At 37.4% G+C, this 19,752-nt stretch overlaps 1 protein-coding gene across 1 annotated transcript; it reads right to left on the bottom strand.

The window, feature by feature from the left end:
* Positions 1-8,166: 8,166 nt before the first annotated feature.
* Positions 8,167-19,692, bottom strand: SELENOT (selenoprotein T). The gene is made up of 6 exons (XM_063306575.1): positions 19,439-19,692; positions 12,537-12,647; positions 12,053-12,179; positions 10,669-10,756; positions 9,321-9,473; positions 8,167-8,962 (listed from the first exon to the last, which is right to left on the bottom strand). Exons 1-5 carry the CDS (start codon positions 19,567-19,569, stop codon positions 9,349-9,351), a joined length of 582 nt encoding a protein of 193 aa, XP_063162645.1. The 5' UTR covers positions 19,570-19,692; the 3' UTR covers positions 8,167-8,962; positions 9,321-9,348.
* Between the last annotated feature and the right edge of the window lie 60 nt (positions 19,693-19,752).

A 19,752-nucleotide genomic window follows, 5' to 3' on the forward strand; every position in this document is an offset into this window, starting at 1 on the left:
CTCCTTCCCCCTGCTCTTTTCCCCACAACAACCCTGTGAAGTGAGATGGGCTGAGAGAGTGACTGGCCCAAGGTCACCCAGCCGGCTTTCATGCCCAAGGCAGGACTAGAACTCTTGGGTCTCCTGGTTTCACCAACAAAGTAATTTAACACTACTATACCTCAATAGCTATGATGTTTAATGCTATCCATCAAAGCACAGCAACTGCATTACAGAACACACATTATTGATATTTTGTTAACAGGTCTAAAACCCTTAACCCTATAAGCTATATCCTTCAGTGAAATAGTGATGCAAATATTGCCACTAAAAACATTACAGAAAATCTTTGTATCTTTAATCAAAGCTACCATTTTCTCAGCTATCCAAAAATGTACTCAGGAAAAGCAATAACCGTTGAGTCATTGATTTACACAGGGGCGTGCAACATATTTTGCCTGAAAACAAGTTTTAAGTGTTATAAACTTGAAATGAAACCCACTGTATTCTGAGAATTTTGCTTTGAAACTGGGATGCAACTTCAAATATTCTGAATGTTTCCAACTCTCTGATTATGACTTTGGGCTTAAACTGGAGGCAGTGATGTGGAAGAGTCGAGAGGGAAGCAGCAGCCTAGCACTTCGGCAGACAAAAGAACAAAACTCTCTGGAGCTGTGTTTTGCTAGGTGGCCTAGTCAGGCACTACAGCTTATTATTTGATATTGGGACTAAGAATTCATGTAGACAGTTAGAATTTATGGGTGGGTGAGTTCAGTTTATGTATCATTCTATTTATGTATCACATACTCCTTGGACTTGGAATGGTTTGCTTGGGGGGGAAAAAACCCCAGCAGAAAAGCCCATAAAATCAGAACCCACTCGAGGATCCACATAAATTAAAATCAGAAATATATAAACCACCCCCAAAATAACTCACCATAAGGCACTAAGCTTCAAATGCCCATTCAAGAGTGGTCCACAAATGGGGGTGGGGGTGGGGATTTCTAGACTGACAGCTCCTGCTCAATGAGCAGCAGCAGCTGTGGCCTTTGCACAGCTTCCTCTGGTCCACCCGTTGTGCACTCTCCTAGACCAGGAGGTCCTTCCCAGAGTTACTGATGCCCTAGTCACCATACAGCTTGATTACAGAAAAACGTTCTACATCAGTCTCCCCTTGAAGACCACTCAGAAGCTTCAACTGGTCCAGAATATAGCAGTGCAGGCAGTGAGAGGCATCCTTTGGTATGCCCATGTGACACCCCTGCTTTGCAAACTGCACTGGTTGCCAGTTTGCTTCCAGGTGTGATTCAAGCACTTGTTATGATCTATAAAGCTCTACATGGTCTAGGGCCTGGCTATTTGAGGGACTGTCTTCAATAGCATCCTGTTATGGAATGTGTCTCTGGAGAGGTGACCTGGTGGATTTCAGTAATGCTGCTGGTTCTCAAGAAAGAGGGAACACATTCCGAGGAGGGCGGGGAGATAAAACAAGACACAGTCCAGGATTGGAATGTGAGATTCCAATTGAATCTCTGAAAGATTCAAAATAGCCCAGCCCTAGAGCCTTCCCAGGTTATTTCCCCTTAGGTTAGGTAGAGTAGCGTTAGGCTGGCAAGATTCTGTCTATATGGTGTGAGCAAATAAAGAACTGAAGTTTGGCTGAACTGTTTCTCTGAAGTTCTTGGGCTGGGCCTGACACATCTACCGGGCTGATTCAAACCAACAGAATAAATTTGCTCCAGGTCCTTTTAATTAAACTGTCACTTTTCAGGACCCAGGAAGCATTCCTTTTCTGTCATGGTGCCTGACCTCTGGAATGAGATCCCCCCTGAAATCTGGGTGGCTCCAATTATGATCGTATTCTGGAGGGCCTTAAAGACCTGGCTTTTCTCCCTGGGTCTGGACTAGGGCGGCTGGAGCCCCTGCCTGGTGCGTATTTGTTTTATATGTTGACTGGATTTGCCATCTGTTTACTATTTATGTAGCTTGTTATGCTTATATTCCCTTGTATTATGAGCCTCCCAGATTCAGTCTGGAGTCTAACAGAACCTAAATTGAATAAATAAAGTATAATCAAATTCACAACACTGGCAACTTGGGAGACAATCTGACCTTGGTGGCAAACTCTCTCGCAACGATGGGGCAGCCACCAAGGCAGCCTTTCTTCAGGTACTCAGCCATCTTACCTCTGAGGAGGAAGGAATCCAAAGTAACCCTTCTTAGCTTAAAACTGTAAGATGTCTTGATTCTGTCTGGAGGAGATGGTCTTGAAAGTTACCAGAAGCCAAGCCTTCTAAGGCTTGGTATGTTAATATGAGCACTTTGAATTGCACTTGGAAGCCTATGCAGCTCCTGCAAAATATCCTTCCCACTGCTAAAATGGCTTTCACCAGCTAGCAAGTAGGCAGCCACACTGTGTAACAACTTCAGCTTCCAGGAAGTCTTCAAAGGCAGCCCCAGGTAGAATATATTACTGTAGCCTAGGTTTGAGATGACAAGGATGTAATGGACACTGCTCAAAAAAAGGCTACCATGAGAACACAGCAAAAGCTGGGCAAAGGCTGGTAGAACACAGTTGTGAGTCCAGGAGCCCTCCCCAAGTTGTAGACCTGCTGTTTCAGGAATGAACACAAGCCCATCCAGAGCCGACATAGAGCCTGATGGTTTCAACAGCAGCAGCATCTTGCTAGGATTTACTTTTAACCCGATTAATCCTTCCTAGTCCACAACAGCCTCCATATATCCACTGAATCTCCAGATAAAGACATCCAATTAACCTCAAATTTGGCACGGGGTGGAGATAGATGGTTGAGTATCACCAGCATAGTGACTACATCTTGCCCCAAATCAACAAATGACCCATCCCAGTGATTTCAAACAGATGTTAAATAGTGTGTGCTTTCTTTTCCAAACAGCTAGTCTTGCCTGTAAAAAGAAAGTAGGTAAATGCAGAATGCATATAAAGGTATGAATCACTATTGCGCTTCACAAACATGTTGCAAATAGTGCTGAAGTTGCAAATACAAAGACTGCTATTATAAGCTTTCAGCCTGGATTTAAAAATTCACTCTGCTGGTTTGAGCTGCTTTTGAGATTGATTGTATATGTGTTTGGCTACTTCTTGAACCCTAAAGCATAGCATGTTAATTCTTTTCTACAATAAGCAAAGAAACATACTTGACATTATATATGCACTGAGAATATTAGTTTCTAAAAAAAAATCAGTTTTCATGACAATTTTCTCTCTCTATATATATGTGTAAAGAAAGAACCAAAATGGTTTCTCCGTAATTATGAAAAATTGTAGTTTTAAATTACTTTTTCAACTGCTTTACCTTGAATGAGTTAGGAACTACTTCATGCAAGGTAAGTATTTATAAATAGAACATTATTATTAGCCTAGGTGGTTCCAGATTTTCATCATTGGGACCAAAGCTTAGGGCTGATCAATTAAATCCAGACTATTTTTTATCATGCTGGACCTTGAAAAGAATAAGCTAACACATGGGAAGGAAGAGTGCTGATTGCGGAACGTCAGACATCAGTGTCAGAGATAAACAGAAGCTTTTGTAGGTTACTGCATTAAGATGGCTGTGAGAAAGCAATTTTTCATATATGACAATATAATTCTACAGAGATAAGTGAGAATTGAGAGAAAATTCCCTTGCCTGAAATAATGAGCATGCTTTGGCTAGAAGAGATTATGTAGTATTTCCCTGGGATAAAGCACACTGCTAAGAAGCAAACAAGAATATAAAAGAAAGATATAGCTGGTAAGTTGAGGGTGTGACATAAAATACAATGTGTAAAACATTTTTCTCAAACCCCTCAAATAGTAACCTATAAAATGTATCTTGATAACTATAAGCAAAAGGAGGTACAATTGGGATTTACAAAGAGCTTTAAAAATATTTTAATGGGATATAAGGAGAATGAGATATAAAAGAATTGGCACAATGAGATGTCAAACTTGAGGCAGAACTTTTCTAGTTGTAGAAAAGACCCTAAATTATCTTCACATATGGCATTATAATGTTGTTATAATCTGAGTGTTAACAGAGCAATGTTAAACTTAGGGCTGAGAAATGATAAATTATAACAAAAATCAAGTACTCAGCAGAAAAACCATCTATACATTCTGAATTAAATAAAGCTATACTTAGCTTCCTAGAACAAAGTACTCTTGCTGAGAGAGGGGAAACAAACATACAAGCACAGATTTGAAAACTGGGAATTTTATAGCATAGAAGCACAGATGTACTTTACTCTGCTATATTTAGTTAACCACATGGAACTGGTTTAACACAGTCTTTAACTCTAACTAACAACTTACCCTCTGTTCAGTCTGTTCATTAAGTTCACAATTATTGCAGATTCAGATTTTATGTCAGCCATTTTGAGACAGATCTCACTAATCTTCTCATTAATGGCCACCAAAAGTGATGCAGTAATAGCTCTGCAAACACTATTTAAAGGAGTCTGTACTTTGGGGCTGTTTCTAAGCAATCAACACAGGATCATTTGCCAAGCTTTTACAGCCTGAAGCTTTTGTTTTTAAGATTAACTAATTATAACAGCTTTTCATAATCGGTGCCTACCACATGTGCTAGATTAGATCTTTGGTGAAAGGTGAAAGGTTCCCTGTGCAATCATCAAGTCATGTCTGACCCTTTGGGGGGTGCCGCTTTTGCAACGTTGTCTTGGCAGACTATACTGGGGTGGTTTGCCATTGCCCTCCCCAGTTGTCACCTTCCCCAGCAAGCCTTTACCTCTGGCCAATAAGCTCTGACCTTGGGGTTGGGGTGATGGAAGCTGTAGCCTGATATATCTAGAGGCCACTAGGTTGGTGAAGTCTGCACTGACATCTTACAGAATTACCAGCAAGAGGTCTTCAGGAATTTATTTACTTATTTTCTACAGACAAAACTGAAGAATACGATGCTTTGCTCTATGTCAATCTTGTAGTTTAGAAATATCCTAACCAGAACTAAATATATTATTTAAAACTTATAGCAATTTAATGAAAATAAGGCATGGAAACAGAATCAAGTCTTAGAAAATAAGCTATATTTATATTTGGAATGCCAAATTCTTACCTTATTTCAACATTTTGATTCCAAGGCCACAAACACTATATCAGTATAGGTAAACCAATTTGGAGTACTTTCAGATTTTCAATTAGATTAAACCCCCAATAAACATACAGTACATAAAACTGAATTCAATGGGCCTTAGGCACAATGCATTGAAAGGTTTTATTGAAGTCCTACAGTTTTGATATATAGTGAAATATGAAGCTGTTGATTATGAAAGAGAAAGCAGTAGTTCTATTTTGATTGGTTATAGTGAAGTTAGGCCTTAACTATATTTGCTTTTTTCCGGAGATGGAACTGAACAATAATATGCATAAATAGATCTTTGAAGAAAATGAGCAGTTTAAATTTGGATCTTAAGAAAAAAAGATGTGTATTCTTAATTGATGGTTTACTTGGCTTGCACAAATTACAATAATAGGAATATTATAGAAAACTAAACACATTACTATATATCCCATGATTAAACCTGACAATTTTCATAGCAGCAACAAAGTATATTTGAGGATCCAGGGAAATAGAACGAAAATGTTCAAGTATAGCAGCACATAGTGATATAAGCAACTGACCATCCTCCCAAAGGGTAAGATGTTATATTAAAGGCTGAAGTCTTTCATGACATACATTGAGATAAAGCTAAAATAAACATTGATGGCTAAAGCTCTCAATTGTTCAACAGAATGGACTTGAGTTATAGCACACTATTTTTTTAAAAAATGCACCTATGTACAAATATATCCTATAAACATATCCTATAAATACATACGTATGCCAACTAATACTTAATCCTGATTTTAAAATATGACAATAAACCCAAATGTATTTCAACCTAAGTCTTCCTCACAGATAAAGAGTTTACAGTAGGTGTCACATATACTGAACAAAACCAAAAGGGCTACAGTCCACAGACCGTAATGAATCTTCCATCATAACCAACCTGAATTAAATAGACTTTTAAAAATACTTATTAAATTACAGCTTTAGAAATGCCTGATTTTTATAAAATCACTGGAAATCTGAAATGAGCTTCAACTAATTGAATCAATATAGCCATCAAAATTTATTTTTATTATTTCTTTACATATTTTTAAATGGTTTTTATTAGTTCTTGTTCTGTGTTGATTGTTTGGATTTCTTGTTTTTAGTTGAGGCAGAATCTGAATTGTTCTGCAGACTTTACTGTCCCCCATTCAAAAATCACCTAATATTGCAAATAATTAAACACTCAATGTTTTCATTAATGTGTGCTATACTGTCATTCAATATGTTTAAGTTTTAGAATTTTATTTTTGAAAATTAATTCAATAATTTTGAAAATTCATTAAAAAACAGCTTCTTAAAATGAATTCTGTAATAAGGGTGGAAACAAATATCTGTACATCTTGTAACTATGTAAGAAATCAGAACTAGTAGTTACAACACAGACTGATATTTATTGAAGGAGGGCTAACACAAAATGTCCATTCTATTCTTAATCAGAAATCTGGAGTCCATCATATCAATGCTTTTGGCATGGAGCCAACAGTGTGCATTGTTGTTTTACAGGGAGAGCTGGCAATGGCAACAGTATTATTTATGGAGTCCTTGGTGCTCTCTGGGCCTTGTTGTTTGTCTGCAAGAACACAAATGTCACCGTATAAAAGACACACTTGAAAAAGTTCAGCAGCAGCATGAAATCTTAAAAATTGGTAGCTTAAGGCTCCCAGGCTCTGGGCTAGGGTGGCTGGACCTGCTTTGCTGGGTGCATGATATGTTTGATATTCACCATATTCTTTACTGTTGATTGTATACTTATTTTGTTTTCATGCTGTGCGCTGCCCAGAGTCAATTGGAGTCAGGTGGCATCTAACTCAAATAAAATAACAATAATAATAATACTGAAATCAACCTTACCACTGTGGAACTCTTCATTACTATCAAATTTTAAACTCAAAGTTCATTTAATGTTGATTGTAGGTTAACCTTAAGAGTAATAACTAACAACCAAATAGCAAACCTTCACTCCTGCTGCTCTCCTGGACTTCCAAATGGGACAGTATAGTAATAATTAACTTACACATCAGAAACCACAGAAGATAAACTTGAAATAGGTATCTAGGTGTTGTTTGCTATCTACAAAGAGCTATGTTGGTCAGACTTGGTTAGTACTCGGATGGAGGACTAAAATGAAAGGCCAAGCAAGTCCCAAAAACACAATGGCAAACCATTTCAATATGGTTGCCAAAAAAAATATCATTGACATGTTGAATTAAGCTCAAGGAAGATTTGAGGAAAATCTGTAGATGTTACTTTAAATGACTATTGTTAGGACTTTAAACAACCTGAAATTAACATATAATCATTTGATTTGTTCCTTTACTTACTATCCTGTTGATGAAGAATCCTGGAAGATCAAAAAATAGTATACTAATTTTAGATTTGAGTTGGCCTTAAAAAGATATTAACAACACAGATTACGCTATTTTTTTTTCTTTTTGTGCTATCATACCATTACAAGAGTTTTAGTGTAACAAAACAACTCCAAACAAAAAGACCTCAAAAGGACTTTAAACCTTCTATATGGGAAGCTATGCAAATTCACAACTTAGCAAGACAAATTAATCATAAGCACAGGTATGATTATCTGTTTTCTGAATCGGAAACTATATATGTGGAGTACATTATATACATACATACATCTTTTTTCTAAGATATATTTTAACCTTGTTACCCTGAATGAATTTGGTTGGTTGCTCAATAGGATAAGATGGGAGCCAACAGAGGCTCCAGCATACCTGAAAGAACTGTGGCTGAAGGTGGAATACATTTTGTTTAAGGTAAACTTACAATGAAAGCCTCTTCTTCAACAAAATAATTAACACTAATAGCTAGCATTCACATAGTTTAAAAATCATTTTTATTCTTCAATGTCTGGTCTAAAAGCATTATCCTTTAAGACAATGGAATTACTTTTTGGTTTACATAACAGTTGTGAGTAATGTCAAAGATTGTGGAAGGGAGATTTCAAACATCCATAATGTATATGAAATTGCTTTTGCTTATTTCTTCAATATATTATTCAGACAAATTCATTAAGCGATTCAAGCTATTTCACTCACAATAAATGGAATTTCTTTATTTAAATTCTTTTGCTTAGTTCATATTTATGACAGCGTAAAGGCCGACTACTAGATCATATAGTTTGGGCCAGGAAACAGACTTCAAATTGTTGAGGGAATCTAAACATCACTTGGTCTTCTTCTGAAGTCATGACATAGTTACTCTGCATATAATGTTTTTATATAATTTAGTATTACAATGCACCAGTCACTCAGCAATATACTCTGAAAATATACAAAACTTACATAACCAAATCAGTATTGTTTGACAGCCATCAATTATCCAAACCAGTTTAAAAGAGAGCCAGCCAGTACTTGTGAAGATTGATTTTAAACTACAAATATACCATAAATGCCACATAAAGCAAATCAGGCTTTTTCTCAGGGAAAACATTAGAATATTAACTAATTTTGCCACCTTAATAGACATGAATATAAAGGGTTAGATCAAGACACCACTGGTTGCATTTAATCCACACTAAATTTAATAGGTCTGAAATGCAACTTAGCCTGGATCCAATCAAAAGCAAAAACATGTAATCAAGTAATACCTGCATTTTCTAAAGCTGAACTGGCTAAATTACTTTAAAAAAATCTATACAGTATTATTGCACTCTTGAATGTGCAGTTCTTGGACACATACCAGCACTGAAAGGGGTCTCGCATTAAGATTTTCAGAAGGAACAACATGAAGACAAGTAGATCATCCAGTCTGTACCAACAGCTTTCTGTCTTCAGTACAGGCCTTCATTTATTTCATTCATGTTGCCTTTGGAAAGTATCACTTAATGTCTGAAAATAGAATAAATCAAAATAGAACAAGTTACAAGGTAAGTAAGCTCAAAGAAAAATATCCCAAATATATTCTATGCTTAACGTTGACAAAGAAGATACTCAATAAAAACAATTAAAAATACCCCAAAAGTAGGATTTCTCCATAAGCAGAAGCTACTTCACTCCTTAAATACCCTAGGTAGGTACAGAATATGGTTAGCAAAGGAAAGATCTAAATCTAACTGGCAGCAAGTTCCAAAAGCTCCCTCTTCGTCAGCTTAATGCTTTAACTAATGTTAAATAATTGCATGGTACTTTTACCTTTTTAAAAGTATGTATCAAATCAAATATGTAGCTGAATATTTTCAAAACTTACAAGAAGTTTTCAGTACTGATGGATGGGGCTATGATCTATGATGTGGCATTTGCTCCATATGCACATTGAGTTTCATTTCATTATCAAGGATTTGAACAAGTTGCTGCATGGAAGGAAGATGCCCAGACTCCAGCTTAGACCACACTGGAACATCTAAAAGATATAGGAGAAAAAAGGTAGAATATACAAGGTATAGGCACAGCCTTTATAGCCACATACACTCAAAGTACTTATAAAAAAACTATGGATGCAGGCTTTTGAAAATTATAAAGTTGGGATATTCTAAATGAAGCAAGAACTCTACAACACTGAAAAATCCACAGAAAATATAAATATTGCAACTCTGAAAACAAAGTTTATTCTTATTAAGCCTGGAAGAGACAACACATGTGCAAAACCATCAGTACTGCTGTTCTAATTATTCTGTAGTAAAGCACATCATTCATGAGGATTTTGGGGCATCAGTGAGTATCTGAAGATTACAAATTCAAATATTTGCTTCTTTTTTTGTGTGATTCAAAATAGTCAAAGTAAAAAAGTTAACATGGTTATTAATGTAAAATTTTGAGAAGGCAGGCCAATATTTAGTCACTTTCTAATTTCCCATCTCAGTTTCTTTCTAACATAAAATGGTAAGATATAAATTCTCAGCCAACTTTAGGAGGCTTTTTAAGAAAACACAGCCATTTTTAAAACATTAGTTCAGTGCAAAATGTGCCATGAAAAAAAATCCTGTTCCCTTATCTTCCTTGGAAATTTCCAAAATAAGCAACACAAACTGATTACTCCCTAAATTCAAGTAATCTATACCAGCCTTTCTCAACCTTTTGACCCTGGAGGAACCCTTGAAATATTTTTCAGGCCTCAGGGAACCCACATTCAGGATCAAATATAGCCAGAAGTTACAAAATTATTATATTCGTTTCATGTATAGGCCTGTATATATGCATTAACAGTGTTCTTAAACTAAAAATAAAAAATGAAACTTATCTCTTTAATGTTAAGCTCCATGGAACCTTGGTTGAAAAACCCTGCTCTACACTGAAATGATTTTATTAACCTAAAGTAGAGTGTAACTGTTGAGAGGTATTTATTGTGGTAGGATACAAATGTAATAAAGAAAAAAAGTAAAATAACCTTAGGTTTGTGAAAGTTTAGGGCTCAGATCCAAGACTTTTTCATCTTTAGAACCCCTGTTTCTGGTCCTGTGTATCAAATGAAGCTCATAGATTGATAAAATCCTCACAAATAAAGCTCCCTCAAATCAAGTTTGAATCTTGGTGACTTACATGGATGCATAAAGTCCATTTTAAACTTAATGAAAGGCAAAAAATTGTTTAAAACTTACCATTTAAAGTTATTTCAAATGCACCTGTTGACATACACTGGTTCTCAAGCATGCTGCTCAGGAAGAAAACCATCATACAAGCATATACCTAAATGGTAAGAGTATTTATCATAATTATTAAATCATGCAATGTATTTAAGTTATATAACACTCATAAATGAGTGCTCCCAAAAATTAAATTGATAGCAACATTTGGTACACATATTTCTTTATTACTCTTTTAGAATTTTATTGATTTGCTATTTTTATATTAGAAAAAATCATTTATTATATTTAGAACAAATGCACTTCTGAAAAGCACTGGCAACAACATCACATTGATTAACAAAAAAAATTGAGAAGTGCAATGCGATACACACATATACATCCATCCATCCGATGTTTGTGTGGCTAACAAAAGCTCCATGAAAGATATTTGTAGATTCCCAATTAATCTGCTTATTAGTATTCTGCTTCAACCCTAATAATATTCTTTTCTTTATACTAACATATTGAATATTTGTTTGGTGTTATTCATCAAGGATGAGATGATGTAATTCTTAGCAAGAAGGCTCTGAAAAATTTCATAGTCAAACATTATAAAAGCATTTAAAAAATACACCTCAGATAAAGTATTTAGCCAAGATCAAGTTATTATATTTTAATCCATTCTTCATTCAGTTACTTATTTCAAAGTAAGTGTTTTACAATTTCTAATTTTGAAGATGTTAAATAGAATTTTAAACCACTTCCTTATATCAACTAGATAGCAGTGCTGTTATTGTTATTGTTTTATTTAAATTTATTAGCTGTCCAACTCCAATGGACTCTCTAAACTACTTGTATCAGCCATATGTATGTATGTATGTATGTATGTATGTATGTATATTCCTTTGAGTGGCATTTAAAAGGACCAAATGTTATCATGCCCCACATTAGAACCAGTTTGGTGTGGTAGTTAAAGGCACCAGGCTAGAAGCCAGGAGACCATGAGTTGTGGCCCTGCCTTAGTGACAAGCCAGCTGAGTGACATTGGGCAGTCTTTCTCTCTCAGCCCTAGGAAGAAGACAACAGCAAACCACTTCCAAAAAATGTTGCCAAGAAAACTGAGGGACTTGTCCAGGCAGTCCCCAAGACTCAAGGCTAACACAAAGGCAAACACACACAAATATTACTTGCAGCCAAAAATCTCTGTATGCACCAATAATTTTTTTCATTCCTAAATGAGGTGTTTTAGTTATATTACTATGCTCACAAATAAGAATAAGGAATGTTTCTGAAGTATATTCCCTTTACAGTCTTATGAGTAAGAGAATGCTCACGTGGCACGTTTCAGTTAAGTAAACATACTATAAGATCTGCCCCTAGCACAACTAAAAAATAAAATGTTATTGAGAAATAGTACCTTATTGTCTTGTCCCCACTGCCAGATGCTTGGAGCTTGCATGCCAAAGAAAGCAAAAGGATCCTTGCCAACGATAATGAAGCCTATTAGCACTAGTTTGAAGACTGACAAGAAAGATGCTATATGTCTGGTAGAAAAAAAAAAGAGATGTTAATTACCAAAGGAGGATAAAACTAAATTTAACTAATCAAATGAAACAAAAACTATGCTATGCCTATGTGAACACCAGTGGATTTTGCTTTACTGTATATCTGAAAAGTCGCATATAAAATTTAAGGAGTATTAACAACAGCTGAACATGATTCCAAAAAAACCACGTGACCTTATTTTTTCAAACTGTTACATTATCACTGTAAACACTAACTGCAGCTATAGCAGAATGCAATCAAATACTGCTTTTGAGATTTCGTGACATTTCAGAGCTTCATATCCCCAATCCATTCAGATAAAATATTTAGCATATTTTAACCTGGAACTAACTTACCTATATATAGGTTGAGGAGGATAGTTTTCCCCTTCAATGCGGATGTCTGGGTACCGCTGGCTAATAACCCGCATGTACTCTTCAAACACCCGCCTGTATCCTCAGGAAACACTGAACAGAAATATTTTATCATGATTAGCACTAGTATGATTGAGCATTATATATATGTACACAAACACACACAAACACACCTCTTCCTCCTCCCTGATAAACTCAATAGTCTGGAAAAAGCTCTTCCTCTAAACCTTTAAAAAGACAGATAACCTGAAACAATGGCAATAGCCACCTGAGAGAAAACAAGAGGTTCAGTTAATATTTATTAGAGGTTCTCACTGTAATGACAATGATTTTGTTTAGAAAAGTGCTTGAGTGTTTTCCTTCACTATCTACTAAAATCCATATTTCCTATATACCTTAGTAAAAATTATTTCTAATAAAAGCTCAGTTTGACAAGGTTTGTCCAAAGCACAGAAGAGAAAAATAGCAAGTGCTTTCATTTAAGCATTTTTTTAAAATTATAACTCAATATTAAGCAACATAAATAGAACCATTTTACTCCTAGATGTAATCTCTGTACAAGTGTTTCCCACCTTGGGCATTTCTCAGATGTTATCGACTTTCAAAACTCTCTATATGGTCATTCTGGCTGGGAAATTCTGGGAGTGGGTCCACACACCTGGAAACTACTCAGGTGTGAAACACTGCTGTATACGTTCTACCATATAGATTAAACTGGAAGAGGCTTTTCTTGTAGATGAAGATTAAGAAATTATTGACATAAATATGAATATTTGCACTCTATGTATCAAATGATGGGTTGGATCTCTAGAAAAGCATGTACCTTAATCACACTATAAGCTTCCAGAAAAACTACAAATATTTTATTTTCATTTGAGTCATTAAACAGACCATATTGTTAAAGATTTAAAAAGGAAGCATGCAGAGCATATATAGTAGGATGAAAGCTGTAAGTTATGAATTAAAACAAAATATAGTTATAAAATATTTTACAGGTCGGAGTTGTACCATGCTGTGTGAACAGATGAACAAATATAAATGGGAAAATTTGATAAGCATTTAAATTGGCAAAAAAAAATCTATTTCCTGATTTAAAAGATTATTAAACTGTCGACGGTGTTGTATGGATTATCAATTCTAACCGGATCTTCCAAAGCATTATCAGTCTAAATTACCAGTGCTGACATTCCAGGCCATGCATATAGGAATACCCAGTTATTTGAATAATTTGATTACAGTTCATGTTCTTATGCTCGATTGTGCAATCAAGTTCAATTAGCTTTTGCTCATGTTAAAACGCCCCCTTATGTTTTAGGGATCTTCCTCTTTCAGCTTCTATTCTTCCCTTGATGTACATCTGGAGTCTGATCTCTTGATGTTTCATTTTATTTTCACATGACCTTTATGGCGCCAGAAACCTTTCTCATTATTTGAATAGATTTATACTGAGGTTATAGGAAATGTTTGCCCTGATTACTATATTGTATTAAAAAATGTATAACAGCGATTATTATATTGTTTTATTGTGACATTAGTTTACATTGTATTTTTATTTACCTGTACTGCATATAGTTACACACTAAATAAAACTAATTCCACCCAGCATGTTTTGCCCTTGAAAACATTTGCAAAAATTAATAGAATATAGTAGCAATTAAACAAGATTACAAATCTTTTTTTCTTTGCTTTTTCTGCAATACCATTTGGAAAGTAAAATTATTTATTACTTTGTTGCTTCCATATTACCTTCTCTGTTTCATGTTGTAGTTTGCTACAAAGGACTTCAGTAACCACTTTCTGTATTATATTTGATTGTATAACTATCCTGTAGTACCATAATGAGCAACAATTGGAAAAAAATCACAAATAACAGCAGCTTTTGTAATAAACCTCTCTTTTAAAGAGATCCAAAAACTAGCATAAAACAAAAAATTCCATTTATGTTATAAATATCCATCTGCTCAAATTACTACTTCAGAAAGTCTTAATCGCACACTAGCAATATTCTGATCATGAAGCTTTAATGAAATGCTGAGGAACCAGGTAGATACCATCTTTTCAAACAGTGCACTGGAAGCCACATTTGATTTCAAGAAGAAATTTTAGTTAATTATGCTTAGGATTGCAGAGTTGTGCTCCTGTTTCTTGCTTTCTTGTTTGATTCCTTGCCAAAAACCATACTGATTTTCATAATCTTCAAAGCCAGTCTTCTGCTTTATAGTTGATCTCGTGGAGATTAACTTTTCTCAACAAATAAAAAAAATAAATTTTAAGACATCTAATAAGAATGCATAGACTTTACTGCTGCAAAAACTTAATATTCAAATCTACTGCCCTGAGTTTAATGACTGAGGAAATTATACAATTAATAAACTTTATTAAATGCTTGTTTTAAAACTAAAAAATCCTTAGTCTAATGTGAAATTGTTTTTAAAAATAACTCCCGTTTTCCCACTTTAATCCCTATGTGATGTTTTCCTATGCTGATGCAACACTGTTTCATCAGAGACATAACAATGCTTATTAAAAGTAGTAAAAAATTGGCAGAAATGTTCTTGAATCTGAAAGCTTCACCAGCAAAAACAGCATTTACAATTAAAAAAAGAAAAATAATTAAGAAAAAAAATCAAAAGGTGTCTAGGACAGAACAAAAGCTAAAATATGCTTAAATATCAGAATCACAATAATTTCTAACCAATCAAATTTAAGTGGAGATCTAGCTTTTTCAGTTCCAAACTTGTAATTCATAATAATGTTGAAATCTCATTTCCAAAAATATTTATGTACATATATAATCCCCCAAACAACAGAATGATCTCAATTTGAATTCAGGGCAAGTCATCTAACATCACAGTGATCCAAATATACGCCCCAACCACAGATGCTGAAGAAGCTGAAGTAGAGCAGTTCTATGAGGATCTGCAGCACCTACTGGACAACACACCTAAAAGAGATGTTATTTTCATCACAGGAGACTGGAATGCTAAGGTGGGCAGTCAAATGACACCTGGAACTACAGGTAAGCATGGCCTGGGAGAACAAAATGAAGCAGGACATAGGCTGATAGAATTCTGCCAAGACAACTCACTCTGCATAACAAACACACTCTTCCAACAACCTAAGAGACGGCTTTATACATGGACTTCACCAGATGGACAACACCGAAATCAGACTGACTACATCCTTTGCAGCCAAAGGTGGCGGACATCTATACAGTCGGTAAAAACAAGACCTGGAGCTGACTGTAGTTCCGATCACTAACTTCTTCTTGCACAATTTAGGATCAGACTAAAGAGATTAGGGAAGACCCACAGACCAGCTAGATATGAGCTCACTAATATTCCTAAGGAATATACAGTGAAAGTGAAGAATCGATTTAAGGGACTGGACTTAGTAGATAGGGTCCTGGAAGAACTATGGACAGAAGTTCGCAACATTGTTCAGGAGGCGGCAACAAAATACATCCCAAAGAAAGAGAAAACCAAGAAGGCAAAATGGCTGTCTGCTGAGACACTAGAAGTAGCCCAAGAAAGAAGGAAAGCAAAAGGCAACAGTGATAGGGGGAGATATGCCCAATTAAATGCAAAATTCCAGAGGTTAGCCAGAAGAGACAAGGAATTATTTTTAAACAAGCAATGCGCGGAAGTAGAAGACGACAATAGAATAGGAAGGACAAGAGACCACTTCCAGAAAATTAGAAACATTGGAGGTAAATTCCAGGCAAAAATGGGTATGATCAAAAACAAAGATGGCAAGGACCTAACAGAAGAAGAAGAGATCAAGAAAAGGTGGCAAGAATATACAGAAGACCTGTATAGGAAGGATAACAATATCGGGGATAGCTTTGATGGTGTGGTCAGTAGAGCCAGACATCCTGAAGAGTTTGAATGGGCATTAAGAAGCATTGCTAATAACAAGGCAGCAGGAGACGACGGCATCCCAGATGTTCAAAATCTTGCAAGATGATGCTGTCAAGGTAATGCATGCTACATGCCAGCAAATTTGGAAAACACAAGAATGGCCATCAGATTGGAAAAAATCAACTTATATCCCCATACCAAAAAAGGGAAACACTAAAGAATGTTCAAACTATTGAACAGTGGCACTCATTTCACATGCCAGTAAGGTAATGCTCAAGATCCTGCAAGGTAGACTTCAGCAATTCATGCAGCGAGAATTGCCAGATGTACAAGCTGGGTTTAGAAAAGGCAGAGGAACTAGGGACCAAATTGCCAATATCCGCTGGATAATGGAAAAAGCCAGGGAGTTTCAGAAAAACATCTATTTCTGTTTTATTGACTATTCTAAAGCCTTTGACTGTGTGGACCATAACAAATTGTGGCAAGTTCTTAGTGGTATGGGGATACCAAGTCATCTTGTCTGCCTCCTGAAGAATCTGTATAACGACCAAGTAGCAACAGTAAGAACAGACCACGGAACAACAGACTGGTTTAAGATTGGGAAAGGAGTACGGCAGGGCTGTATACTCTCACCCTACCTATTCAACTTGTACGCAGAACACATCATGCAACAAGCTGGGCTTGAGGAATCCAAGGCTGGAGTTAAAATCGCTGGAAGAAACATTAGCAATCTCAGATATGCAGATACCACCACTTTGATGGCTGAAAGCGAAGAGGAACTGAGGAGTCTTATGATGAAGGTGAAAGAAGAAAGTGCAAAAGCTGGCTTGCAGCTAAACCTCAAAAAAAAAAAGATTATGGCAACCAGCTTGATTGAGAACTGGCAAATAGAGGCAGAAAATGTAGAAGCAGTGAAAGACTTTGTATTTCTAGGTGCGAAGATGACTGCAGATGCTGACTGCAGTCAGGAAATCAGAAGACGCTTAATCCTTGGGAGAAGAGCAATGACAAATCTCGATAAAATAGTTAAGAGCAGAGACATCACACTGACAACAAAGGTCCGCATAGTTAAAGCAACGGTGTTCCTGTAGTAACCTATGGCTGCATGAGCTGGACCATAAGGAAGGCTGAGAGAAGGAAGATCGATGCTTTGGAACTGTGGTGTTGGAGGAATATTCTGAGAGTGCCTTGGACTGCAAGAAGATCAAACCAGTCCATCCTCCAGGAAATAAAGCCAGACTGCTCACTTGAGGGAATGATATTAAAGGCAAAACTGAAATACTTTGGCCACATCATGAGAAGACAGGACACCCTGGAGAAGATGCTGATGCTAGGGAGAGTGGAGGGCAAAAGGAAGAGGGGCCGACCAAGGGCAAGGTGGATGGATGATATTCTAGAGGTGATGGACTCGTCCCTGGGGGAGCTGGGGGTGTTGACAACCGACAGGAATCTCTGGCATGGGCTGGTCCATGAAGTCACGAAGAGTCGGAAGCGACTAAACGAATAAACAACAACATATATGATGCTGTAAAGGACTTGAATTTTTTTTTTTAAATGTCAGTCTATGTTCACCTTTAACAATGATAAAAATGGTGCTATTATAGAAATACTTTGCTGAAACTCATTGCTAAAACATTGACTGTTCTTAGAATAAGGCTGAGGAACATATAATTCAGCAATATCTGGAGGATTACAACTCCAGCACCCATCACAATTAGCTCTCCTGGCTCAGGATCTTCAAAGCTGTAGTTCAGCAACTTCAGACAGCCTCTGGCATCCCATTCCAGGAAAAACACTACATCTAAATGAAATGGAATTAAATGTTAAGTATGTTTACTTATAAGAGTTCTCAGTCAGCTTCTTAGAAATATTCTGCTGCTGTGTCAATAGAAGTGGGCAGCAGAAACTCAGGAATAAAGCCAAGAGTCTGTACTGCCAATTCCTATCCTGCCCTACTGCCTCTGTTGACCACTTGAGTAGTGAACTTTGAGACTGTCCTTGGACAGCATCAGAATAAGTTGAGAAATACTATTTTAATATTCATATAACAAAGGACAATGTAAACCCATGTCACACAGGAAAAGATGAAGATAAGCAGTATGGAAGAAAAAAGGTTTAAGACATACAGTCCATACTAGTAAACACCTGGCCCATACTAGTAAACACCTTCCTGCTGATCTTTCCAGCTCTTCACATTACTGTTCCCAATCTCTGTAAGAGAGAACACTATCCCTCCAACTTTCAAGGCCTTCCAATTCTTAAACAGCTGCCCCCTATTTTATCCTATTCCAACCCCACTTTGCACCCCACAGTTGGCATAACTTGGTAATAAATATACCCAGTGATCTACAAAAATGGAAATGAAAGGTTTTTGGGATAATTTAAAAACTGGGAGTTGCCTCCGTGTTTAATATGTAGCTTTTAGCGAACTATTTATGTGGCGTTTCCCTTGCGTGGGGAGGAGACTATGCTTTGCCAGTAATTCTGTGAATAGAAAAAAGAGGCAAAGGTTCTGGTGCTTCCCAAGTATTATTTTTCTAGTCTCACAACTGCCTGCATCTCCACTCTATCCTGCCCACTCAGCCTCTCTCCTTGCTGTTATTCTAAATATTAGCACCGAAAAGAGAGAAACGAGCACGCCCCAGTCGGTTCACCCAGAAAAGAGCCCAACCTGCAGAACGATCCAGACCTTTGCGTGCCCCTCATCGCCTCCTCCACCTCTCCGCCTCCCTTTCCCGCAGACTCCAGTGTTTCAGGACCGGGCCCCATCCTATCCACCCCGAGCCCCCGGCGCCTCCACCTGCGTTGTCTCCAGCCGTAACATTTCTTGCCGCTTCCTCTCCAGCCTCTCCCGGGCTTTGCCCTATCATCCTCCGCCGCCTCCCTAACAGCCCGCACGGAAACGAGGAAGCGCCGCCGACGGGCCAACCCTAGGGATAGGATTGAACTCGGCTCCAGCTCAGGGACGGGAAGCAGCGGGCGACGCAACAGGCCGCGCTCGGCTTCCGCGGGCCGCGCACTCACCAGATCTGGAACTTGAGCAACGGCCCGGTGGCGTAGGCCATGCGTAGTTTCTTCCCAGGCGGCAGCCCACCCGGCTGAGCCCCAGAGCCGCTCAACGCCACCAACAACAGCAGCGCCAGAGTCGGCTTCATCTTGCTCCCACTGCCCTCTGGACACGGAATGCCCCCCACCCCCTGCGCCCGGGTGGGGAAAGCTTCCCCTGCCCCCTCCGCCGAAAGCGGTAAGGTCACGCGAGCCGACGTCGTAATGCGCCTGCGCCGGATTGTACTTATCGCGAGCCCGAGGGGAAAGGCTGCTCCGCCGCCGCCCACTTC

The sequence above is a fragment of the Candoia aspera genome, chromosome 6 (genome assembly GCF_035149785.1).
Source record: "Candoia aspera isolate rCanAsp1 chromosome 6, rCanAsp1.hap2, whole genome shotgun sequence".
In the NCBI taxonomy this organism is placed as follows: domain Eukaryota; kingdom Metazoa; phylum Chordata; class Lepidosauria; order Squamata; family Boidae; genus Candoia; species Candoia aspera.